This window comes from Nyctereutes procyonoides, unplaced genomic scaffold, assembly GCF_905146905.1.
Source record: "Nyctereutes procyonoides isolate TBG_1078 unplaced genomic scaffold, NYPRO_anot_genome, whole genome shotgun sequence".
NCBI classification, from domain to species: Eukaryota; Metazoa; Chordata; class Mammalia; order Carnivora; family Canidae; genus Nyctereutes; species Nyctereutes procyonoides.
Window position 1 is genome coordinate 5,952,310 of NW_026575133.1, and position 26,605 is coordinate 5,978,914.

General features: G+C 51.5%; 1 protein-coding gene across 8 annotated transcripts in view; it reads left to right on the forward strand.

The window, feature by feature from the left end:
* PAX2 (paired box 2) overlaps positions 1 to 26,097 on the forward strand; it is a 79,726-nt gene extending 53,629 nt beyond the window's left edge. For 4 of the 8 annotated variants that reach the window (XM_055299977.1, XM_055299980.1, XM_055299976.1 and 1 more), the window contains 5 exons: positions 5,344 to 5,519; positions 7,762 to 7,888; positions 23,132 to 23,233; positions 25,398 to 25,484; positions 25,938 to 26,097. In XM_055299977.1, the coding sequence (XP_055155952.1) occupies positions 5,344 to 5,519; positions 7,762 to 7,888; positions 23,132 to 23,233; positions 25,398 to 25,484; positions 25,938 to 26,014 (569 nt within the window). In that variant the 3' untranslated portion in view covers positions 26,015 to 26,097. Of the gene's footprint in view, positions 1 to 5,343; positions 5,520 to 7,761; positions 7,889 to 23,131; positions 23,234 to 23,371; positions 23,458 to 25,397; positions 25,485 to 25,937 lie in introns of those variants that run through there. The other 4 variants (XM_055299981.1, XM_055299975.1, XM_055299978.1 and 1 more) reach the window with 2 other exon arrangements.
* Positions 26,098 to 26,605: the final 508 nt, after the last annotated feature.

The following is a 26,605-nucleotide window of genomic DNA, read 5'->3' on the forward strand; positions in this document are numbered from 1 at the left end:
GTCAGAGGAGAAGCCAATATGAGTCTTTGTTCCCCTGAAAGAATACTATTCATCAAAGTTTTAGCTGAGCAGTTTGTTTAATTAACTTCTTTATATCCTGCCTTATTCCAAAAAGGACTTGTAGTAGCTCACTCTCCTTGAGAGTGCGCTTGCTGTAGTGCACATGACACTCGGAATGGGCTCTAGTTCTGAAAATCCTACTACCTAGTTGTGTGACCAGACTGGCCACCCTCTCCCCTTACTGCTCACCCTTTCTAGTTTTCCTTCCTGCAAAATGAGAAATTTGGACCATATGTCCCCTAGTTATTTTGAAACAGTCTGTGCTCAGCCAGCTCAGGGCCATAGGCTGTGCCTTCAGTGTAGAGAGGATGCTAGGAGGGAAACCATGCCCCAGATGGAGTCAAGTGGTCCCCAGCTTAGCCCCTGGGTTTGGAACTTGGGCATCAGAGTGAAATGATGTAGTGGGCAGGCTCTGGGTGAAGCAGACCTGAATTCAAATCCTGACTGTCATTTACTAGCTGCCTAGTCTTGGTTAAACTACTTAATGTCTCTTTGCCTCAGTTTCCCTCTCTTTCACATAGGTATCACAGTCCTGGCCTCATGGGGTTTTGGGGAGGATTCAGTGGCATGTGATAAACTGAGTACTGTGAGCTGCTAATGGATGGTGGCTGGGTAGGGGACAGCAGGAGAACAGGGCTAAATCTTCCACATGTGGAGACTGACTAGCACAGGGTCCTTTCCTCACTCAGGCAGGGTGCAGGGTGAGGTCTTACTAAACCTAAGCAACTGAATTTTCCAGCTTTAATCTAAACACATGGCCTGGCAATGGGAAAGAATATTAAAAATCAGAACTGTCCTGTAGAGCCCAGGACATGTGGCCACCATACTCCAGCCCTCTTCTTGGAGCCCTGACAAGGAGTTCGCTGACAAGGGGTTGGCTTATCTCATCACGATAAAGGCCCAGGGCCTCCTCCTATCATTTTGGAAGGCCTTCTCTGGAACCAGCTCCCACCACCACGGGCCATTAGACCCATTTTATCCCAACCCTACCGTCTGTGACAGGGCCTCGGTATGGGGAGTTCAATTTAGAGACTGTCTCTGGACCCTGTTCTCAAGCGACCTCTGCTGCCTTCTTTGGATGGCAATTCTGCAGTTCCCAGGTCAAGTGCTACTCTTAAGTGGGAACACAGTGTTCTCTGTCCTTTGGGTAAAGGCACGTAGGTGGGCAGGGTGGTGTTGCCGAGAGTGATGCTGTTAGAAGCTCACCAGCAGTGGGGGTAAGAGAAGAAGGAGCATAAGTCTACCCAGGGACCTACTATGGATCTTCCCACATCCTCTGATTGCTAGGGATGTGTGAGATTTGCCTGATATGTGCCTGGGTGTTCTGGGGTGTCAGGCCAGCCAGGTGTCCAGTACAGAAACCTTTGGCCAGGGGTCTGGATCAATCATTCAGTCAGTCAGTCATCAAACACACCCTCTATACCCACGTCCATGCCTGGCGCTGGAGCCACAGAGATGCATCAGTTGTGGTCTCTGCCCACAGGGAACTCACAGCCTGGCTCTTTGGTACAAGGGAGCTGTCTCTATTGGGTCAGGAATCTTCTTGGAGAAGGATGCTAATTACTCACACATGGGAACCCTGGGTGGCTCAGCAGTTTAGCGCCTGCCTTCAGCCCAGGGTGTGATCCTGAAGACCGGATCGAGTCCCACATCAGGCTCCCTGTGTGGAGCCTGCTTCTCCCTCTGCCTGTGTCTCTGCTTCTCTCCCTCTCTCTCTCTCTCTCTCTGTATCTCTCACAAATAAATAAATAAAATCTTTTAAAAAATAATTACTCACACTTTTCATTCCCCACTTACTCTGAAACCTAGATCAAGACCTGGTCTGTTTTGGCCCAGCTCTGCCAGAGCCAGTGACCATCCAGGCCTCGCAGTGGTCTCCTACTGCAGTTTCATCCCTCTTTTTGCTGTCACCTCTGAGGGTCTCCCCTTGAGAAGTCCCACCCTGGGCACTCTCTCTCCATCATCCTGAGGACCTCCCTGCCAGTGGTCAGTGCCGAGGACCGGTTCATGCTCTCTTCCTTTTCTGTTCTCATCTTCCACATTCTCTTTTTGTGTCTGCCTGTCTTCCTCTCCTGTCTTCTCTTTCTGCCCCCTCCTTGTCCTACACTCCAAACCTACCCCCATCCCCGCTCTTCTTTAGTTGGATAGCCAGGTTTCCTGTCCGAGTGCCTTGTCTCCAACCAGCACTTCGGGGGCTTCTGGTGTGGGGAGTGTCTTCCCTTCTTCCTCTCCCTGTCTGCCTCTTCTCTGCTTCTGCCTTTCCTCCTTCCCCGGGCTTCTCCTTCTTGGACCTCTGACCCCAGGCTTCTCCCAACCACCTCTCCTCACTCCTTCCCCCTCTTTCCTTGCCTTCATCCCTTCCTTCCTTCTCTGGCTGAAGGAAGGTGGGTGCCACCATGCCTCTAGAGAGAACCTGCCAGAGCTCCCTGTCCCCATCATGATGTCGCTGCCCGCTCTCTGTCCCGACACCCTGGACCCCCCCAAACCCCCAGAACTTTCTTTGTGCTCCTTCACCGTTCATCATTACCACTGCCTTTCCTGCCTTCTCATTGCCTTCCTTCTCCCCTGGGGGGTTTCCTCAAGCCTCCCGTGGCCTCTGATGGGGTTCTCTGCAGGCTTTCATCACACCACCTTGCTTCCCCAAATCCTCCAGCACCTTCATTCTCTCCATCACCCCCCCATGCCCTTCCTCCTCCTATTCTCTTTGCCCCGCCTCCTGCTGCCACCTCTTCCAGAAGCAGCCTTCCCTTTCTCCCTCCCCCTTCCATCACCACCGCTGCCTCTGTAACCTGTCTTATCACCAGGGCCTGAGTATACAAAAAAAATAAATAAATAAAAAGGTCAGTGAGTGGAGGGAGCGGCAATAACCCCTAAAACAGTACTATCAGTGGAACATGATTGATCAATTGAATTCCATAGCGGCTGAAAAATGTGGGATTAAGTAGTGTATTATACGCACAATGAGTTGAGGCATGATGTTCATTTCAAGTTCATTTCGCCGGCCTCTGCCACCAGATCAGGCAATCAATAGGGGCAGCAGATATCATATATCACCTCTCTGCGGGCTGGGGAGAGAGCACCATAATCTCTCGCAAATTTAGAGTGACAGATTTGTCAAGATCTGAAGGGCCCCTGAATAAATGAAGGAAAAGAGACTCCTCCAGCCAGTGACCTGAGGACAAAGCTTCAGTTCAGCCCCTATACACACACACACATGCACACGCACACACATACACACAAGGTTGAGCCAAGCCACACACAGGCTTATATACAAATCCACACAGAGGCACGATATGAGCCTTCCCACACATGTGCACACACCCATGCACATAATGTATGAGCACATGCTCACAGACAAATGCACACTTTCTTTCCCAGGGCCCATTTGGTGATACTGCAACAACCACACACAAAGACACTGCTGCCTCCCTAAGCCCTAACAGCAGGGCTTCCCAAAAGGTAGGAAGACTCCAACAAGAGAGGATTAGACACAATGGAACATGCAAATAGCTTTGAGGGGTAGAATTAGGATGATGGCACATCCTTGAAAGAAAAGCAGGCACAGAAAAAACATGGGGCACATGAGCTCATGCTCCCCATACAATCACACATGTACATACACACATTCTTTGAGAATAGTTCTCACTCTGTCATTTACACATACACAGATGCATATTTATCTGGATGTTTATATATTACAAGTGTATTTACACAGAGAACACCCACATAAAAGGAAAAACTAAATATGCCACACCCTAACTCATGTAAGAGAGACACACACACTCTCTAAGACAGAAAAACATTCCTGGGGCTTAGACACTAGAAAAACACAACAACCAAGTTTTGTGTCTCTAGGAATGCCAGGAACATGGAAATACCATGGAGCCTACTTCTGTGTCTGTCTATCTACCTCAGACTCAATCTTGGGCTTCATTTCTTTCTCTCTTATACACACACACACACACACACACACACACTTTTTTTGCTTTTCCACCTCCTGAGGAACAGAGTGGAGAGAAGACAGCAGGTCCCATTTGGAAAGCAGACCCCCATGCTCCATCTGGGAGGGCAGAAGAGAGGATGGCTGCAGGATGAGGTTAATCAATATGTAATATTTTCTATGGTCTCCTGAATGATACTGTACGGTGTTACTGTATATAATGCAATATTGATTATATCATATCGTATAATCACCTATAAACTGATATATATAACAGTCCCGGAGGAATACCCTGAGGCCTACAGCGTGGGCTGGCCCCAGGCCCAAGGCTCCCTGGTGGCTCTTGAGCTGAAGGAAGCCAAGGAGCGGCCACACTGTGGCTGGGGAGGACTCAGCTTCGACCTGGAGAGTTGCTGGGTAGGGGTTCAGACAGAGAGAGAGAGCAGGCACTTAGCTCACTGTGTGCTCTGAAACCCTAACAGAACTGATGCACGGGTGCCAGGATGGGGGGGAAGGTAACAGAAAGCCTAGGTCGAGCTGGACGTGGACAGAATTGTCCTGCAGCCCCAGGGAGCGGGCATTAGTGTGGCACTGCCATGGCCTTTCCTTCGCAGCGTGAGTCTCAGCTCTCTGTGAGACCCACAGGAGGAACTGGCGGGGCTTGAGGGGCTGGCCTCCGACAGAGACCTAGTCAGAGTCCGGGTCAGAGACAGAGGCTGAGGAGGACAGTCTGGGCACAAGAGTACCCACGATGTCTCTGCCCAAGGCCGTGTTTCACTGCTCACGTGCCACCTGCTGTCCTCCTGCTCTGCTCGCAGTCCTGGCCCCATGCAAGCAGAATGCTTCAGCTTGACTTTCAGAATCCCTCCTCCCTCGGCGGTGAAGTTAATTACCTCACCCAGCCTCCAGGTTACACTCAGCCTCGGAGATTTGATGATTTTCCACCCTTGGAGTCAGTGGAACTGAAATTCATCTCAGAGCCGAGTTCAATTCTCCACAGGCTCAATGATGCTGGTCTGAGCCACCCAGCTCCTCCCCCAGGCTGACGCAGGCCTGGGGACAGCAGGGGTTCAGGGGAAACATCTCCAAGGAGACCCCCAGCTGTACCTCTGCCCAGTGTTCCCGCAGTGCACCCCCCCTCCCCACACACTGGGACAACTTCCCATTCTCCCCCGAGGTCCTTCAGAGGCTCTGGCTCCCCCAGCCAGATCTCTGAGGCATGGTCAGCCCCTGGGCCAGCTGCTCCAGCCTAGAAGCTGGGAAGTCGGTAGGAAGCAGCCCCCTGGACTTGCTGTGCCTCTGCTGGCCCATGCTGATGTCCCCACTGTGCCTGTGTCTTCTAGATGTGTCCGAGGGCTCAGTCCCCAATGGAGACTCCCAGAGTGGCGTGGACAGTTTGCGGAAGCACTTGCGAGCTGACACCTTCACCCAGCAGCAGCTGGAAGCTTTGGACCGAGTCTTTGAACGTCCTTCCTACCCTGATGTCTTCCAGGCATCGGAGCACATCAAATCAGAACAGGTGAGAAAGAACTTTCTGCTGTCAGGAGTGGACAGAAACTGGGCAGAACAGGCCTCTGGAGAACGTGCGTACCCAGCATTGCACATGCTGCATATGGGTGCACCGTGCATGTGCTGTGTGGGCACACTCACATAAGGACATTATGGTAGAGTTAGGAAAAGCCATTATGGTACATGGCTGTCGGAAATGTTAAGTTCTGGGTGCTAGGATGGTCTTGGATAAGCCTTGTCACCTTTCAGAGCCTCCGTGTCCCCATCTGTAGAACGGAGGACTTGGGTAAGGTCTAACAGGTCCCTTCCAGCCCTGCCATTCCATGCGTCTGGCATGGAATACTCAGGAAACATCCTTATCCCCTTGCCATATCCCAGAGGCCTTACAGAAAGTTTGTGCAACCCCGGGGTGCTCTTCTCACCTGATATCAGAAGGAGAGGCCCCAATGCTTGCCTCCTGCCCCCAAATCCAGCTGTCCAGCATGACTTGACAGCCTACCCCGCAGGCCCCATACTTCCTCCAGATGCAGAACAGCCCCTCGTGGGTCACAGCCCACAACACATTAGCACAATACACAATGTAGGAACATACCTCCTAACTCCTCACATTTACCCATGTGCACGTGTTTATACACCACACAGACACCTGCTCCCTCCCCCCACTCACAGCTCACAGGACTCAAAGCACAGCCCCCAGGTCAGCGGGAAGAGGTGCCTTCTCCCATACCATAGCTCCGCATACATCCAGCGCCACCTCCAGCGCCTGCCTCTACCCACACATCCATAGAGGCCCCCCATGCACACACTTGAAGATAGGAGCACACACCCATTCCTCCCACGCCTATAGCCCAGGCCTGACCCACACTGCCGCACAACACAGTCAGCTGGGCTTGCACGCACACACACTCATGCACACACTGCGCACTCGCACACCTGCGTGGCCCCGCAGGCTCTGCACGGCACAGTTCCGCTCTAGGACTCCAGCAGCTCCCAGCCACTCGCCTTCCTCTCCGCCCGTCCTTTTATCCCATAAGCTGTTTGTCTTCATAAAACAAAAATCAAAAGTCTTTTTAAGGTGCCCTGAGCCATAAACCAACAAAGGAGGAGCCGGCCGAGGCGGGCGGCTCGGAGCACCCTCCACGAGTCCCTGGCTGTATTACAATGAATAACCTTTATTTACTTTCATTAGACTATTAAACACCAGCACAGTCATTTTTCCCCCTGAAACTCGGAGCAGGGCCCATAAAGCAAATCCGAAGCCTAATTGAGTTCATTTTAATTTCTCTCCGATCACAGCGAATTACTCTGGTGATAAATCAGGGGGCAGCTTCACCCCCAGTAGAAGGCCTAATTTGCAGCTAATTACAAAACTGATTTCTACAGGAAGATCAATACGAGAAGGAATTGGAAATGACGAGGCAATCCCGGCCAGCCAGGGAGGGGAGGGGGCCCTCTGGGGGGGCCAGGAAGCGGAAGGGAAAAAAACGGACCCGAAAGAGCAGAAAATCAGTTTTAATTTAACGTAATATTAATCAGAGCAACTTTTCCTGCTTTGTGCAGGCTCCTGGTCGGCCCAGCTCCGGGGTCTGGCTGAGCGGTGACGGCAATAAAAAGGCAATTACCCGAGTGTTTCGGGCAGGACACTCTTTCAGAGGCAATGACTGGCCCCCTCCCACCCTTCTGTTAGCCATGTGGACTCTCCCCCTCCCCAATTTCATACCCCAGTGCACAGGCAGAGAGCGAGGGGCCCGTGGGGCTGTCTTTGTTTGTTTTTTAAAAAGGGGGCGCCAGCACCCGATCAGCCAGCCCAGCAGTGCCAGGCCAGAGGCCCCCATCGGCCCTTCCCCCAGCTTTTGCCTGAGCCATCAAGTGCTGGTTCTCCCCTCCTCCCCAAGACTCCAGGGGGACCTGGAAACATCCCTTGCCTCTCAGCAGGGGGGACCCAACTGCTACACTCCACCCTTGGGGCTTCTTAGGTGGGAGATGCTACAGCAGTTTAAAGGGTCCTGAGATCACCACCAATTATGTGCAGGCTGCACCTCTAGCTACCCAGAGTCAGGTGTGCCCCCACCCACACAAAAATCTCCATCATCCGCTGAGCCCGCCCCTCCCTCTCTCCCCTCCCTCTGCCTGGCCATCTCCTTCCACCCCATCTGGGAAGGCTCCCTGTTCCTCCTCCCCATCTGCACACCGAGCCCTTTCTCCGCATGTGCGCATCAATAGAGAGCTGTCTCTTTTCTCTCTTCTCCCAGGGGAACGAGTACTCCCTCCCAGCCCTGACCCCTGGGCTTGATGAAGTCAAGTCGAGTCTATCTGCATCCACCAACCCTGAGCTGGGTAGCAACGTGTCAGGCACACAGACATACCCCGTTGTGACCGGTAAGGAGGCTTTCAGGAGGGTGGGGGCACTGCTTTCAGTAGGGGCACCTTAGCCCTTGCCATCTGGGGCCCAGTGTGACAGGTGGGCCCCCTGCCATGATATCTGCAGAGAGAGTGAGCACCTCCAAAAACCAGGGTGCTTCCTGAACAGATGTGTGCAGATGTGAGGAGCAGAAATTGTGGTCAGGGTCTCTCTGTGTGCTTCAGCCGGGGAAGGTCGAAGCTAGGAGGAGCTGTTGCTGGTTCCTTCTTTCTGCCTATCCTCTTGCCTCTCTCTTTGCCGTTTCTCTTGCCTCCACCAGGGTGCCCAGAATTATAAGCTTCTTGCTAGGACGTGCACAGAAGAATGCAGAGGGTCAATAGGCCAGGCTGGGGAGAATGGGACAGTGTCCAGCCTCCACACTCCCATGCCTTCAAGGCTCCTAGGGCAGGGGTGGGTGTCTGCCTTTCTCTCTCTCTCTAGGCACCCTGGGTAGCTGGGGCTTTGGGCTTCAGAGCATGGCATTCAGCTCTGTGGTTATAGATAAGCACAATTATCCCAGTCCTTCTCCTGCTTACCAGAGAAATCACTGAGATGAGGCTTGATTTCAAGGCTAGGTAGGGTCAGGCCTGTTCCACAGCCAAATGCAGGGGGAGAGGACATCTAGTTCAGCTGCTCCCATGGATGAGGAGCAGTGGAGGTATCTAGCAGGGTAGCAGGCACAGCCAAGGGCCTAGCTGAAGAAGCTCTAGGCCGCAGAGCTGAAGGCTGTGGAAGGCGCCTGGCACCGCAGAAGGGTTTCCGGGCCAGGAAAGTGCCCAAGTGGGAGAAACACACATTGAGGTGTTATTAAAATTCACCTAATTATTCTGGAGACACTAAAGCCAATGTGCCGTTTGTTCCTTGGGAGACAGAATGATTGAGAAGGGTCTCGATGGGGATTGGGAGACACTGAGGCGTTACCTGCCGAGCGAGGCAGGTAGAGGCGGCCCAAGGATCGGCAGCAGGACTGCCAGCAGCCAGCCTCACAGCCAGGTGCAGTGGCGGGGAGCAAGGTCCTGGTTCTGACTTGGTGCTGATCTGAGTAGGGCTCAGGCCTGAGATGGGGTGTGAGTGGCCCTCCAGCCTCCACGCAGGGTCTTGGGGGAGCCCTGTCCTTAGCTTTCCCTGGCTCTCCTCAAGGGGTGTCCAGGTACTGCTGTTTCTGGCCCAGACAGGGTTGAGCTCTTTGGCTAGGCAACCAAAGTTTGCCTAGGGGTTGAGTTCTGGAAGTGTCAGAGAACTGGATGGGGCTTCTGGGAGTGACAACCTTAGCTGTCTCAGGACACGGCCTGTTATCAACTGGCCCTCGACACCAGCCTGCCTTAGCCAATGTGGGAGCCTGCCTTAGCCAACATGGAAGCCCTCTGAGCTGCTGGGTGTTCTGACCCAAGGCAGGCAGGTGGTACAGGCCAGGCCACCTTTCTGAGCTGCTGAGTGTTTCAGTGGCTGCTTCCTGAAGGTATCCCACCCCAGACAGCTGACAAAAGAGAGCCTAGGAGACTTTTCTAATCCCAGCTGCGCTTCTCTGGGCCCGGGGCCACAGTCCAGAAGGCAGGGGGCTCCCCTGGGGGTGGAGAGATGGATCTTCGGGTAGGGTTCCTGCTGCAGGAGAACTCAGGGCTGGTACAGAAAAGTGCCTCCACCTTGAGCATCCCCCGCCCGCCTCCCCCCCATGGCCCTGGAACGGTCCCAGCTCAGCCTGGGAACATCTCCGGCTGATCCATCTGGATCCAAGTGTGAGAAAAGTTCATTTCAGACCCAGCTTGACATTCCCAGGTGGCAAGTTAGCACTAACATCTCAATCTGTATGCGACATTTCAATCAAGCGAGGAGTAACAAAAGCAGAACCATTAACATTCGGAGCTGTTCACCAGTGGTAATGACGGGAAACTCACTCAGAAACTGGAAATTACCAAAAAGAGAGAAGTGTGTGGAGAGGTGGGGGAGGGGAGGTGGGAAGAGGTGGGGGCAGGGAATGATTTTTCTACACTTAGGCCAAGATCCAATGTTTGGATTAATGGTGCCATTACCAGAGAAAGGGCTGCAGATTATGCTCATTCTTAAAATGTTTTTGCTGGCAATTAAACGGCTGCAGTTATTGATCTTTGTTGATTTTATGTCCTCCTAATTTGCATAATCTATTAAAGATGAATGATTCATGATGTGTTTATTATGGGGACAAACAGAATTTGCTGGAGGTATTGTCGAGGTGAGAAACGGGGCAGTGTCCAGAGACTTCATGGGCCACCTCGGTAGAGGGTCCAGCATGGTGGCCTTCAGGCCAGGACTCTGTGGGTAGCAGTGAGCAGTAATGCAAGGTGAGCAGACACAAGAGAGGTGGACTTGGGCTGTGTTCTTCTAGAAAGATCTTGGCATCTGTGAAAACTTCGAGCACAGCTGGCATAGGGGTGAGGCTTTTGGTGTATTTGGAGAAATTCCCCTTGAAGATTCTTAAAAAGCTTATTTTGTTGGAGAAGATGAAGGACTTTGGTAGGGAAAGGGAAGGGGAGGCTCTTCCCGGCCAGGTGTGTGCTAAAAGCAAGGAGCAGGGAGGTCATCTGTGTCCGCACCCTGGCTCAGGTGTGCTAAGGCGTTCAGCCCCTGTGTCTCGGGCACCCGGCTCATCTTCCTCCCCGGAGACCGGCAGCGGAGGCTATAATTCAGGGATCAGCCCTGGGGAAACCGGCCCAGCAAGGCCCTAGCCCAACCTGAAGAGCCAACCTTATTGATATTCCTGCCACCTCCTGGCACTGGAGGCTGATTTCAAACTTCACCAGCCACTTGATACAGCTGTTCCACAAGGTCAGGACTGAGAGGAGAGAGGAGCCTGGGCTATTGTGTGGAGGGGAGAGTGGGGCCCAGTGGGCCAGGACACAGCTAATCACATTGCAAGCAAGGGTGGCTGCCAGTGGCCGGGGCTTGGCCTGATAGTCTCCCCTCCCTACCTTCCATCTTGGAACCAGAGAGAGAGACGGCTTTTTCTGGGTAGTGTTTGCAAGTTCTGCCGAGATTTTAATTTCACTGCATCACAACTCAGCAAGCTGCCAAGTCAAGCTGGTTATTTAAATTTATCACCCACTTTCCCTTCCGCCGCTGGGCTGCTCTAGCTCAGCGGCATCTCTTCTCTCCAGCCCACTGCTCTAGGCTGCTGGTCTGGAACGGAGCCGAGGCTCTCCGAAGTGATAAGGAAAAAGGGACCAGCTAGATGAGAGAGTGGGTTGGGGGTACTCTGGCCCCAGACCTCCTCAGTTCGGCCGGCGGTGGCTGGAACCTTCTGTCATGTTCTTACCCTTCCAAAGGACCCCAGAGGGGGCTGTCATCGACCCCTTGGTAGCCCCAGAGACCTCTGGGTCAGGACTTGAGTGAGGACTCTGGCTCTAGCTGTGTGCTAGTGCCTTCAAGTCTCCCAACACTGGTAGAAAAGGGCCCCTCATCCCCATGACCTTCACCTCGACCTCTCCCTTCCTCTGCCTGTCCCCGTCTACAGTCTACAGCCACAGAGGAGCATGAGGGGACGTTGGCAGCCCCATTGATCTGGGAGAAGATGGATTCTAGTTTCAGGATTCCCTAAGTCCCTTGGAGAGGCGCCTGAGCACTTAGAGAGTCCCTTGGCCTGGTGAAAGTCTACCGTGAAGGTGAGAGCAGGCTCCCTACCCTGGAGGCCAGATGCAGTGAGACGGGGATTGTGTGGCGGCTGTCCATGCAAACCCCAGTAGCCCCCGAATCTGTCAGCCCTTTCCTGGCCTCCGGTGGGCATCACCACCGAGTGCCAGGAGAGCTCGGAGTGTAGTTCTTGCCGTCCTCCTTTTAGTCCTAGAGAGGTCCTGGAGGAACAAGATCGATGTTCAGGAACAAGGCAGGCTACACTCACCAAAATGCAGCTGGCTAAAAATGTGACAAAGGAGTTGTTAACACACAAGAAACCTCACTCTCTGGGCCACAAGTAGAGGGAAACTCAAAGTCAGAGCAAAATGTGAGAGATTGATGGAGGTGGACCCTAAGTGGGGGAGACTGCGGTTGTGACCCAGCAGACAGGAGCTGTGACTTGGGGTGCAGGAGAAGCAGGAAGCTAGAACTCAGTGCTACCCTGCCTAAAGCCAGGCACAGAGCAGGACAACACTATCCGTGAAGGGGAAACACACAAATTATGCCAGTAATCCCAGGAAGCAAGCGAGTGAAAAATTGTCTCCATGAAAAATGGAGCCCCCAAGCCTGACCCTGGTTCAGAGTCCAAATTTATACCTGAGTATGTGGCAGGAACCCCCAGCCAAGAACTGACATAAAAATTTGTCTAAGATAATAACCCACTCAGAAACCCCAGCGTGAACAAGGGCAAACCTTCTCTGCAGAGGCATTCCCCAACCCGGGGCATGTGGGACTCCATCACTAAAGATGAGCTTACTACAAAAAATTATACACCTCCTATGAATACAGACTTTTCACGAGGGAGAGTTAGCAGAAGCAATGAAGAGGACGATTAATACCCCCAAGAACTGGAGATAATAGAACAGTCCAAAAGCAAGTATAAAATAAGCACATTTCATATTCTAAAAAAAGATAAAAGAAAAGTATCAGGGGCTCCTGGGTAGCTCAGTCAGTGAAGTGTCTGCCTTGGGCTCAGGTCATGATCTCAGGGTCCTGGGATCGAGTCCCGTGTCAGGCTTTCTGCTTGGTGGGGAGTCTGCTTCTCCCTCTCCCTCTGCCACTCCCCCTACTTGTGCTCTCTCGCTCTCGAGATCTGTCTCTCTAATAAGTAAATAAAATCTTTTTTTTTAAGATTTTATTTATTTATTCATGAGAGACACACAGAGAGAGGCAGACACACACACACACACACACACACACACACACACAGAGGCAGAGACAGGCAGAGGGAGAAGCAGGCTCCATGCAGGGAACCTGATGTGGGACTCAATCCCAGGACTCCAGGACCACGCCCTGGGTCGAAGGCAGGCACTAAACCGCTGAGCCATGCAGGGATCTCCTCAAATAAGTAAATAAAATCTTAAAAAAAGATAGAGAGAGAGAGAGAGAGAGAGAAGAGAGAGAAAGAAAGAAAGAAAGAAAGAAAGAAAGAAAGAAAGAAAGAAGAAAAGTATCAGTTTTGTGTTTATCAGTGATCTAGATCCCATATCCCCTTCCCCACCACGCCTTAGCCAGTTGTGAGGTACTAAAAATCAGAAAGGACAAGGAATGAAGACCACACCTATAGCTATTGTTTTTGAGGTCCAGGAGCCATGGATAGAGCTGAGCGTCAGGCAGCCCTGAATGGAGAGCCTGGCCCCTGCTTATCCAAGATCCCAGACTGAAGGGTCAGCAGAGAATCTTCCCTTTTCTTTGGAAAAATGAATTTTGGAAATCTAGGGACAAGGAAAATACAGTTCTCCTCAGTGAAGAAAGAGCCTTGTTAGCTTCCTACCCTGGGTGGATGACAATGGGAGGAGAAGGTGGTTTTATTCAAGAGTCTGGGAGAAACTTCTCTTGATGCCTTAAGGCTACAGCTCTGAAGGAATCTATAGCTAAGATCCAGGAGGAGATGTGGATGTCATCCAAGAGGGGAGTGCCCAAGGTAGGGAGAGGGAGCAGAAACTTCTGGAAGCTGGTAAATTCAGGGGAGATCAGTAAAGCAAAGTTCAAAGCTGAAAAGTGGGGCTGACCCGCTCCAGGTCCTGGAGGCCTGTGAGAACTGTGCAGGCTCAGCTTCTGAGAAAGGATTGAGCCCTCAGAAGCTCAGGCCTCTTTGCCCACATCTGGGATGGTCAGCAAAGTGGCCTTTTAGCAGACAGAAGTGTGAACCCTGGGAAACCCTCTTCCTCCTACTCAGGGAGTCCTAAGGACCTCCAGAAACTGCCTCTTTCCTGTAGTTAACAACCCCCTTCCAATGCAACTGCACTTCCCTCCATAAAACAAACAGCTTAGCCCTTGGCCAGCCCCTCGGGGGAGGAGAGGGTAATAAAGGCTGAGAAATGTTTCTAAAGGAGGCTAGGAGTCTCCTAGCCTTGTCTGTCGGCTCAAAGCCCCTGATTAGCTAGAGGAATTTAGGGCACAGACATCAGAGTTCCTCTCCAACCTTGAAAGGAGGAGGCTAGGGCAACTTCTGACTTACAGCAAGTCTGAGCCCTTTGCTGTGGAGGCCAAACCAAACCAGAGGGCTTCTTCACAGCACCCATGCACTCTGGACCCTTCAATTAGGCCCAGAAGCACCAACTGTAGGAAGCTCACTTCCTTCAAACATCCCTGAGGCCTTCAGCCACATCCCCAAGGACCTCCAGCCCCCAGACCTCAGCTCTGATTTAATTACAGGGGCATTTCCATAGCAATGAGACATTGACAGATAATGCGGGTGCCCTGGGCCTGCAGCCTAGGGAGTCATTGGATCTGGGCTCTTTCCCTTCCTCCTTTATCCAGTTCACTCTAGAGGGAAAGGATATTGAAAAGAAGAAAGCATTAATCCACTCTAGGACTGAGAGAGTCAGATGGAATTGGAGCAGAATAAAAGCTATACCACCCCAATCTCCATCCTAAATCCATGTCCATATCTATGCCTACCAGCAATCCCCAGTGGTGATGGGCTGCCCATCCCAGCAGGATGCCTTAGACAGAAGCACATGGGGCTGCTAATGGAGCTGCAGAGAAGAGGAGAGTCATGGGGAAGACGAAGAAGGTGTGAAAGGCTTCCGGTATTTTAGCAAAGATGCTATACTGTGGTCTTCTAAGCTGAGCTCAAACTTGGCCCATTACCTCAGGCCTTCCTCTTGACTTCTCTCTTGTTTCTTCCCGCCACTCATGAGACCCAGAGGCTGAGCTCCCCAAATGGACTACACTCAGTCCTCCACAGCCAGGGCTCACTAGTCCATGTAGGGATCAGGGAGAGGGGACAGTTTTAATATGATTTAAAATATTTTTTAAGGAATCAATGATCTTTATTTCAAGTGCATATAGTAGCCATCTCAGGCTAACAAAACGTTGCCTAATAGAAAACACTGGGTACTGTTTTCATGATAACCTAGGTTATGGAGAACCTTTGGCTGCTATATAGATGTTTAGAGATCCTAGGGGTGTCCCAAAGGAAAATTCTCCAAAAGGGGGATCCCCTGGCACTGAGCTTATTTACTCCATTCTTGGCACTTTCTAAGAAGAAAAGGTTGGCTAAGTAAAAGTAAAATGAGTCAACTCAATAATTTCTGAATGACCAGAAATCCTAAATGGTGGTGTATCCAATGAATATTACAGATGCGCATTGGGACCAAGGGCTCAGAAATGTTTTGGTGGCCTCAAAGCCACCTAGGTAATATCTGAAAGCCTACTTCCCCCCAGAAAGCCAGCCGCCCCCCCTAAGGGACAGGAAGACCCCCCCCCACACACACACACACTTCTTTCCTAGGGTTATCAGAATCCTTCCTTCCCAGCTATCAGCCTCAGGACAAGCTAGTACTTTTTCAACCCTGAGCTTTGGGAGGCAAGCCCTGCCACTATTGTTACTTCTGAGAGGGCTTTGCTCCCTTCAGCTTGGAATCCCCCTCTCCTCCCCAGTGGCTGGGAGGCTGCCGGGCAGGGAGGGAGGGAGTCTGAGGGCTCGCTCCCAGAGCAGCCTAATGCTCCAGCAGCTTAAGTGGCCGTCTTCCTTGGGATTAGGGTTTCACTTACACAGAGCGCCTGAAAAACGCTGCACTTTCGGAAGGATTAGAGCTGACAATTCAGTGCTCTCAGAGAACAAAATAAAGCCAGAGAGGAACTGGGAGACCTGGAGTATCGGGAGACTGTGCAAACAGGCTTAACCTCTGCCCACCCAGCATGAGGGGCTCTTGTGCTCTGAGCCCATCAGTGAGCCGGGGGTGGCCTCCGGAACGCCGGCACCCGCTGGACTCCAGTCTCCACTGGAGGTTTGCTAAAGGAGGTATTGAAGGCAGCTTGGAGAGGTGAAGGAGGAGAGGGCTGCTATGTCTTCCCCTCTATCTAAGCCTCAGTTTCCTTCTCTGTAAGATGAGGGATTGGACTAGAAGATAGCCAGACTCCCGTTCAGGCCTTTGAAAATGTGATTCTCCCCAACACTCCCTAGCCTCATTTCAGTATCCTGAGGTTGCAGCTCCATCCATGGTCCAGCTGAGTTCAAAGAAAGGAACCTCTTGGGGGGCCTTGGCCAGCAGGCTCCCACGGCCCAGCCAGGTTGAGGGCAGAGTGCTGGAAGGAGAAGGGGTGCAAATAGCATGACCGGTGGCATGAGCTGGTTGGCTGTCAGACCAGCTGAGCCCACCCAGATGTGGGCAGCATATCTGCCTAGGACACAGCAGGGACGAAAGGTCTAGCTGTGTAGGAAGCAAGATCAGCTAGGAGAGCAGCCACCTGAGCTGCCGGCACAGCCCCCTCTGCTGGAACTCAGAGCAGACAAGGCTCAGGAAGAGCTCTGAGGCCAACACGGTACTGGCCTGGAGTTGGGGGCTCTCATGCAGATGCCTCTGCACTGCACCCCCTGCACCCCCCTGCACCACCCCCAGGAGAAACCTTGGGGAGGATTCAGAAACATGGGAGATATGAAACAAAATGCAACATGTAGAAAATTCTTTTCCTCTCCTTTAAAAGCAGCTTCTCCAGATTTGAAGTTTTTTTCTTTGGATTGGTAATAAAGCGATCATAATTGGTACAGTAAATGTAAATGTACAGTATATGTAGGCAGTAATTACAAATTTAATAACTGTTTGCTTGGAAGTATTATAAATGCTTGTGTCAAATACAGGCACAGACTGCCAACCTTGGAGCGATTTAATGTCTTCATCTTTGCTACCTTATGAGAAGCAGACAAAACTTGAGAATAGGATAGTAAAACAAGAGTTATGTTTTCTGGCCTTAGGGTCCTCCATAGTGTCAAGTGGATAGCAGGAGTGCTCATTTTCAGAGAACGATGCTGAGGAAAAGCATCTCTACACTCACTGAATAGAACTTTTGCTGTATAAATCAATGTCTAATAAGTCTTGTGGTCTGAGTCATCACTGAGCCCCAACATCTCTGCTGCTTTGGCAGCTGCCTTTTTATTGTTTCCTGGGTCTTCTGGATGCTGACGTTTTCCTCACTTGTGATCAGCCTCTCTGCTCCTTCCCCTGTTATTTTGCTGTTCTTTATATGAGCTTGTCTATTGGTACAATTCAAGTATTTTGTTTTTTTGTTTTTTGTTTTTTGTTTTTTTTTCAATTCAAGTATTTTGAAACAAATCAGTGTCTTTCTTATGCCAAAGAGAGGTTCTTTTGGTTTGTGGTAAATAGTGTTTATCAGTCTTCGAGTCATGAATACTTCTGTATGATAAAAGCCATCTAGATATTACATATGTATGCCTATAACATTTAATGTATGGCTTTATATGGACTCTGTGAAGCGCATCTGTGGAGTCCTACAGAATCAGTGAACCCCAGTTTAAAATCCTTGCAGTAGAAAATGGAAGAACCTGAAACATGCAAGAAACAAGAAGCAACAATAGGTTGTTTTAGGAAGAATTCACCTACCATAATCCCAGGTTACCTTCCTGGACCAGATACCTACTTTCTGGGTCTCTAATGTTCAAGGATGTCCTTCTAGAATCACTTCCCAAGTATATGCTGCCGGGTTTATCATCCAGGTTGTGCCACCTACTATCTGTGGAACCTTAAACATAATACTGAGCCCCTCTGAGCTTCAGTTTTTCATCTATACAGTGGGGATTAAAAACATCAACATCGGGATCCCTGGGTGGCGCAGCGGTTTGGCGCCTGCCTTTGGCCCAGGGCATGATCCTGGAGACCCGGGATCGAATCCCATGTCGGGCTCCCTGCATGGAGCCTGCTTCTCCCTCTGCCTATGTCTCTGCCTCTCTCTCTCTCTCTCTCTCTGTGTGTGTGACTATCATAAATAAATTAAAAAAATTTTATAATAAAAAAAAAACATTAACATCAGGACACCTGGGTGGCTCAGTGGTTGAGCATCTGCCTTTGGCTCGGGTCGTGATCTCAGGGTCCTGGGATTGAGCCCCACGTCAGGCTCCCTGCATGGAGCCCGCTTCTCCCTCTGCCTGTGTATCTGCCTCTCCGTGTCTCTCATGAATAAATAAATAAAATCTTAAAAAAAACGCACACAGAGATCAACATCATTGGTTGATATGAAGATTAAAAGAGATAATACATAGAAAATATTTAGGATGGTGTTCAGTGAATGCCAGCTAGTCTAGATTAAGTAGAAACACAACTCTGCCCTTGAATCTAAGAGCTGGCAAGATAGCATAAATTTTTTTTAAGATAGCATAAATTATCTGGTGACTGAAATTTTCCAATTTCTTAATAAAGTCATTCACTTTGCTGTTCTCTGTACTTGTAAGAGGAACTGCACTTAGATTCTCCAAAACAGTTGATTTGATCTGGCCCATTTGGTAAGGAATGTCTGACAAAAGTGCACTGTCTGATTCAGATGCAGTGATTGCTGTAGAAATTGGCTGTAGACTCTTTGGGGACTTCCACAGTTGAACTGAGAAGACACCCTCATCAAGAGCTGTGCTTCTAACACTTCTGGGTACTTTAAGATTCTCAACTACTACTGTTTCTTGAAGAGCCTCTTTGTTTTTTAGAAAACTCTCCAAGGAGATTAATACTCCACCCCATGGAGTTTTACTGGAGACTTTCACTGTCAGTATTTTATTCTTTATATCCTGTTTTTCTTGCCTCGTCTTAATGATGACAGTGATGATAGGAGATTTTGCTTGTTGAGTGACTTTTCCTTTTCTTTGGTCCTTTTGGGGGTTATCTGGCTTCATGTTGTCATCAAAGGCAGAGTGGTGCGACATAGCTTCGAAATTTGGCTCTCTTGTTCCCCAGCTCTGTGGCCACAAAAAGTCATTATGCCTTTGTACCTCCGTTTCCTCAACTTTAGAACAAGGAAGTTAGATCATCTTGAAGGCTCATCCATCTTTAAAACTTTGTGATCTTAGGAAGCAACTATCCCACACGAAATGCCCACCCCCTGGTAATATGTGGGTTTTTTATACATTTGTTGATTCTTGGTGCTGTTGTCTTGTTACTGGCCTTTGGCGGGGAGGGGGGAGCAGCAAAGTACCTTCCTACCTCCTCTCTCCTGTTGGGTGCAACATACTTTATAACTGATGTATTTAGCCATATAGCTCTTTTCTCCTCTTCCTGTGCTTTTCCTTGTTTGTTTTTAGGGGGTGGTTATGCTTACAGTCTTAGAGCCCATCTCTCCTCCCTTTTGTCCATCCATCTGCAGTGCTCTGTTGATTCTTCCTTGCACACATTCCATTACCCATTCATATCTCTCACTAAAAGAGGCTTGCTCAAAGAATGCTGCTGGGCAAATGGTATGATGGTCTTAGTAATTTGAAAACTTCCTGCAGTATGTGTTTTCCATTATTGACAATGGTGTTCCAGAAGAATATATGGCTCTGGCAAGAGTTTGGTCAATTTTTTCCTCCTCTTCAAGTGTCACCTGTGTACTAATGAAGCCATTGAGGGTGCTTTGTATGCGGTGGCTTGCACATCTATTGGTTCAGGGGTCCTGATGGGCACCTCTTTGTCGTGATACTGATATTACAGGATACAGCAGCATGGCTGTATGAAGAACACCAGGAAGCTCGTATGCTTCTTCCTCATCATGGGCCTTTCCTCACATTTGAAAAATGTCTGAATAAGCACTTCCTGTATTAAGTTTTTTAACTAGAGTTTGGAAATGTGTCTTTTAATTAACAGTTCTCTGGGTGACTTCCAGCACGCAAAAGTTTCTGTATGCTGGAAGTTACCTTGACTGTTTTGTGAGGGGAAAAGCCAGTGGAAATAAATGTTGCACTAGGGTAACTCCAGGTTAGCTGGAGACACCTTTCCAGGCATCTGACCTTTCTTCCTCTCTCCTAAAACCAGGTAGGGAATTGTATGACAAAACCTTAGATTACTAGGAATTCATGTGTGACAGGTTGTAGGAACCAAGCAGCTGAAATTTAAATTCCTGGGTTTTGTTGTTGTTGTTGTTTGTTTGTTTGTTTTAAGAAAGAAGCATACTTCTTTTCCTGGCTACTTTGTAGGCATTAAGAGTACAGGACCAGGAGAAATTGGGTTTCTAGATCTTTTTCATTGCAAAACTTCTACCTCTTCCCTAACTCTCCTCTGTCTTGGGGTCATTTGACCAATAAATACCATATTATTAATCTCTCAAGGAATTGGTAGATATTGCTGTCCTTGTCCACTTCAGACCCACTCCACTGAGAGACGCTCAGGAGGAGTGAAACTTATTAACAGTAGAAGTCAGTGAAAGAAAACCCACAATGAAGCAGACACAGATTCTTTCTTCTGTCTGAGAGTCTGAAGTGATCTCTTGTCTGACAGTTCCACTTTGGTGTCTGTTCTTGAGTTTTAAGAAACATAAGATCTTAGCTATATTAGACAGGTACAGAGGAGAACCATTCTATTGCATGATAAAGCTGAGTCACAGTATAAGTCACTGTTATTTTTTCTCATCCTATAACAATTCATGATCCCTTGTTCAAACTGTTTTTAGAGAAAAAGCAGCTTTCAGCATTTACATTTTGTCCCAGCCTTCACCTCTTCAAAAGAGACCAACAGGGACACCTGGATGGCTCAGCAGTTAAGCATATGCCTTTGGCTCAGGGCGTGATCCTGGAGTTCCAGGATTGAGTCCCACATTGGGCTCCCTGCCTGCTTCTCCCTCTGCCTATGTCTCTGCCTCTCTCTGTGTGTCTCTCATGAATAAATAAATAAAAATCTTGAAAAAAAAAGGAGACCGACACAATGGAACAATTAGAAAACAATACAACCCACTAGAATTGGCTACAAGTGTAAAAGAGTGATAGGGAATCAACCAGTAAAGTATTTACTGAGCATCATTTATTGATTTCTCAACTATGTAAGATAGCAGAAGCCCTGCCCTCAGTTTGATTATGGTCTATTTCAGGAAACAGGTCTGATGCCTTACAAAATATAATGCATGGTCACCCATGCAGTGCACACACTATAGAAGTTTAGAAGAAAGAAACTTCCCTGATGGGTAGAATGGTAGGCATTTTAAGGCTTGAACTGGAAGGAGAGGAAAACTATGAAGAAGGAGAAGAAAATGATATGGCAAAAGCACAGAGATTCCACAGCATACATGCCTATGAAAACAGTCCAACCAAATCAGGTGGAGTGAGAATCAGAGCTAAGAAAATCAGGTGGGGGGAGTGTCCAGGAGGCTTTGAAAGCCCGGCATAGTGTAGATTCCAACTGTGGACTGCAGAGAATCAGTGATGGTTTTCCCAAGGGAAGGGATATGTTGAAATCCAGGCATCCACAGCTGGGATAGACTGGAGGGGGCAAGCACTGTTATGGCAGACTAAGGACAGGCGCTCAGGAGCTGAGCTATAGATGGGGTAGAGGAAACGGGGATGGGGTCAATATGACAGACATTGCTAAGAGGAATTAGTAACACTTGGTGACTGACTTCATCCATAGGGGAAGGATAAAGGCTATATCAAGATGGATTTCAGAGGTGCTTGGGTGGCTCAGTTGGTTCAGCATCTGGCTCTTGATTTTGGCTCAGGTCATGATCTCAGGGTCATGAGATTGAGCCCCAGGTCCTGTGTTGGGCTGGATGTGGAGCCTGCTTAAGATTCTCTCTCTCTCCTACTCCTTCTTCCCCCTTCCCTCTGTTCTGCAACTTTCCCCTGCTTGTGAGTGCACTCATGCTCTCTAGCTCCCTCTCTCAAAAAAAAAAAAAAAAAAAAAAAAAAAAAAGAAAAGAAAAGAAAAGAAAAAAAGGATTCCAAAGGTATTTTTTTGGTTTGGTGGTCTTCAAAAATGTTGGTAGACCTGATCAGGGGGAAGATTAGTTGGCTTTTATTCCCGTTAGGTTTGAGGTGACAGTGGGACAGCTAATAAAACTGTTCAGCAGGCAGCTTCAAATACAAAAAGCTGAGTTGTAGCTCTGTATACTTAGAGAAAGATGAATCACTCAGATGTGTTAAGGGAGAAGTGAGGAAATTCACATCTCAGAAAAGTAGGAGAGGAGGTGAAGTTCAAGGAAAGCGTAGCAAGGAGAGCGAGGGACGTTTTGGAAAAGTCATGGGGAGAATGAAGACTAGGACAACTGATGAAAAGATAATGAACCGGGCCAGATGTGCATAGTTCTGTGACTTCCTCCGGTCACACTTTGCCTTCTCAGGGTCAGACAAAGGCACTAGAATGGAGAGTAGCACAGGCTGAAGAGGAGGACCAGGGGAATCTGGAGACGATAAATGGGACCCAGGAGAGCACCACGTTGTCTCTAGGGCAAGAAAGTGTGGGAGAGGGGAGAGGGCAAATTATTGTCATTAAAGATTGGGGCATAAATTGCAAGGCAGGTGGTGGTTCCTTCATGGTGATGGAGGGGACAGGCAAGGAAGGGAGGGCACTCAGGTGTAGCTGCGTCCCAGACATGTCTGTGGACTATGGGTGGCTCCCTAATATTGGGTTGCTTTACCTTCACTCCAGGACACGGCTAAGGAAACTCCTGCCTTCCACTATCCAGACTCCAGCTAGTAGAAGTTTCCAGCAGCTGGAAGTCCAGCAGCTGGTAGGGGGAGCCGGTTTTGCTCAGTGGAACTTTATCTGATCCACCAGAACTGTTGGCTCTCAAAGCTCCTGATTCACTTCAGGGATGGTTTTCTATCATTTAAATGCCATAAACACTAATAGCAAAATAGCCCACTGGCTGCCCACCCCTGCCCCTGCCAGGCCCAGCACCTGCAGCTCTACTTGGAGAGGACAAGACAGACCCAATAGCCCAGTATGGTGGGGGTGGGAGTATCCTCCAAGCCTGAAGGAAAGATGGTGAGAGGTGAGCAAGATGACAGAGGTCCATTTGGCTACTGGAGAAACCACAGCTGAATATCTTGCTGGAAAGGAGGAATAAAAGCAGGTCATCTCCCTCCCTTCTCCATCTGGGTTTGGGCTTCAAAGAGACATGAGCAAAGGTAAACACATACACACGTAGATGCCCACAGAGAGACACAAAGCGCTACACAGAGCAGAGGTGCGTGACCAATCATAGGACAGACGTTTAGGTAATAAGCTTAAACACATGTAAAGGCACACTTGGACTTGCTCATGCAGATGTTCTCCTGCGTGTCGGCACACAGCTCTTTCCTTCCCATGAAGTACCCTAGTGTGAGCAGAGGCAGGCCTCTCTTTTCCAGGCCTCACCCCTTCCCCTTTGTGTTTTTCCAGGTCGTGACATGGCGAGCACCACTCTGCCTGGTTACCCCCCTCACGTGCCCCCCACTGGCCAGGGAAGCTACCCCACCTCCACCCTGGCAGGAATGGTGCCTGGTAGGTGACAATGCTGCAGCTACCTAATTTGGGTGGGGGTGACTAAATTGTGGGTGAGCTGCTGAGTGGTCTGTAGTCTGAGGCTGGGGGTGGGAAGAGACCCAATATCCCTTCCCCCCCACCCCTCTCTCTCCCTAGAGGCTATAGTGGGTCCCTCAGCCTCCCTCATGAGCAACCCAGGGAGGGAGTTTGCAGAAGTGGCTCTCATATGCATCCCACTGTATGTCATGGCCCCTCCCCAGTGCCCACCCACCGGAGCTTGTGCCTGGGGAGCATTCAGCCTCAGCTCCCTGCTCAGTGCCCCAGCCCACTCCTAGCCAGCTGACACTGCTTGGAAGAGCCTGCCCTGGTTTCCATGGAAACTTGGAGCCAAGAATCATTTCCAGGGGCATTGTCCATCACTCAGACAAAGCCATCCTGGTCCACACCAACCCACAGGGACAACCAGTGTGGAGAACTGACCCCACCCCAGGGAGAGGAAGGGGCTAGTCCCTAAGGAAAGAAGAACAGAGGCATGGCAGACCCAGAGAGACAAGCTAGAGCTCTACGTCTCCTCAGAGGTACCTAGGCCCCTCGTTGCTCCTGAGAAGAGTTGGGTCTGGACCGTGCGGATCAGGGAGGTGGAGGCCAGACTTAGGGTCTGAGGACTGCAGCTGGAGGTTGTACTCTCCCCAACCTCTCACCCCAGACTGGGAGCTGGGCTTGAAGCCAGAGAGTTGAAGCTTCTATTCACAGAAACACCAAAAAACTCTTGTCTTAAAGAGGGTGAGACTCTCTGGGCCTGCAGCCCACTCCTGCTGGCGGCCTTCGCCTGACACACAACCCTCGTGGTGGGGGAGGATGGAAGAGGGTGCCTGGCCCCATTCCCAGATGTCCATCCAGGGGCAGCCCTGGCAAAGCAGACCTTCGGGGGGATGGGCTGTGGCAAAGAGGGAGGCTGCAGCAGGGTGCTATACCAGCGGGGCTGAAGGGAGCTCCTGGGACTGGCTAAGGAGAGCTGGGATGTGTGGGTGAGGGGATTCCCACCCAAACCTGGAGTGGGGTAGAAGTGTTGGGGACAAGGAGATTCTTCTGGGAAGGTCCCAGCAGTGAGCAGGTGGAGGCTGGAGAAGGTCTTGGAAAGGTAGGGGTGAAGGAGGGGGTGTCTGCAAGGAGGTGGGGATGAGGGGAGCTGCAGAGAGCTCATGGTGGCAAGGGGGGAGTCGTTAAACAGAATCTAGTGCTGATGAGGAAATTACACTTGTTTCATTAGCGATGGGGAAGGAGATAGCTCAGTTCCTCTTGGTCACAGTTGAGCTCAGAAGCTCATTATCCTGCTGCACGCATGCTTTCCCTCCTCGTCAATAAACAGGCTTTCCAGTGGCTGCATCCCCCACCCCCACCCAGCTCCCTCTCGGAGAGGGGCCCCTTCTCCTCTACTTAACCCGCGGTTAGGGATCACTGTAAACAGTCTGGGGTCATCACACAGGAGAAAGGGCGAGGGGGAAACCCGGAGGCCTGGCCTTTCTACCGAGGAGGGAGGGAAGCAGCTTCCGAGGGCTCCCGGCCCACGGGGCCCTCCGCCAACGCTCACGGACAGGTGGGCAGTCCACCTGCTTCACCCACCCCCACCCCCGCCTCCGCCTCCTTCTCCTGCTGCTCCCCCCCCCCATCGAATCTCCGGAGGGAAAGGCGGAGGGGGTGTTTCCCAGCAGAGTCCCAATCCCTTGCATTGGCACGGTGCTGAGATGCCATTCTTAGGACTTTCTGGGACAAAGTCTCCCGAGGGCCTTCCTTTGCCACCTTCCAGGGCTTCCACCCTATGGGGCTAGCGCTCCTAGAACCAGAGTATCCACTAAAAAGGCCCTGGGGTAGGGCAGCGGGGTGGGTGCGCCTGACCCCGGAACAAGCCCTTCCCGGGTGGCCCAGCGCGCCTCCTCCGGGGAACCCCAAGCCCCCAGGCCGGCGTGGGAGGCCCATCAGTGCTTCTGCACCCGCCTCGCCACGGGCTCTCCCCACGCAGACCCGGGGGATCGCTCTGCTTCTGTCTGCCCGGGCCCCCAGCCGGCATTGCCCTGCCCGCTGCACCTGTCCCTGCGACCCCGGGCGAGGCCGCTGGCTGGGGCACGTCGGGTCCAGCCAGGCGTTGCGCGGGTCTGATCCCCACTCCCCCGCCCTCCCGCAGGGAGCGAGTTCTCCGGCAACCCGTACAGCCACCCCCAGTACACGGCCTACAACGAGGCTTGGAGATTCAGCAACCCCGCCTTACTAAGTGAGTACGCCACCTGGCTGGCCGGCGGCTCAGCGCGTCAGCCCGCGGGCCGGCTCCCTGCGACCCGACCTTCGGGTGCCGGCCGGGCGGGCTTGTTAGTGCAGCACCGAGGCCCCGGGATCCCTCGAGGACGCCCGCGCCTCCCTCCCCTTCCCTCGTTTTCTCTTCCTCCCCCGGGGCTAGGAGGCTCTGCGCCGCCGCCCCCCCCCGTGTCCCCCCGTGTCCCTCTGGAAGGTCCCCCCAGCCGGGCGGCGGCGGTCACCGATCGACTGGTCCCTCTCCCGGCGGTGAATGAAGCTCTCCTGGGAGCGACCGGCCCCGTAGCCCAGCCAAGGTGTCCCTGCCCCGATCCTGCCAGACCCCAGCCCCGGGGAGGTCTTTGCTTTTCTTTCCTTTTTTGTTCTCCTGTTTGTCCTCTCACCCAGCCCATTCTTCTCCTGTGTTAACTTCCAGGTTCCCCTTATTATTATAGTGCCGCCCCCCGGGGCTCCGCCCCTGCCGCTGCTGCCGCTGCCTATGACCGCCACTAGTTACCGCGGGGACCACATCAAGCTTCAGGCCGACAGCTTCGGCCTGCACATCGTGCCCGTCTGACCGCCCACCCCGGAGGGAGGGAGGACCGACGCGACGCGATGCCTCCCGGCCACCGCCCAGCCCCAGCCCCAGCCCCACCCGAGGAGCCCTGCAGCCCTTCACACCACTCCGTCCGCGGCCCGACAGGACGGGTGGAGCCGCGGGCCGGACCCTCAGGCCCGGGCCCGCCGCCCCCAGCCCCGCCCGCCGCCCCTCCCCGCCTGCCTGGACTGCGCGGCGTCGAGAGGAGGGCGCGCCCCAGCTCGCCGCGGCGTGGCCCGAACCGGCCCCGGAGCCCACCACCCACACCGCGGGACCCTGGCCGGGCCGCCGCTGCGCGCGGGGGACACGTTTCTGTGACATACAATCACCGCGGACCGCAGCGCGGCCCAGCCCGGGAGCAGCCCGCCTCGGACGCTCCGGCGCCGGGAGGCTTCGCTGGACGGGCTGGGCGAAGGAAATCAAGAACAAAACGATTTTCTGCAGAAGGAGGAAGAGCCCCCTGCCGAACCCTTGGGGAAGAGTCCTTACCCTCGCGCCAGCCGGAC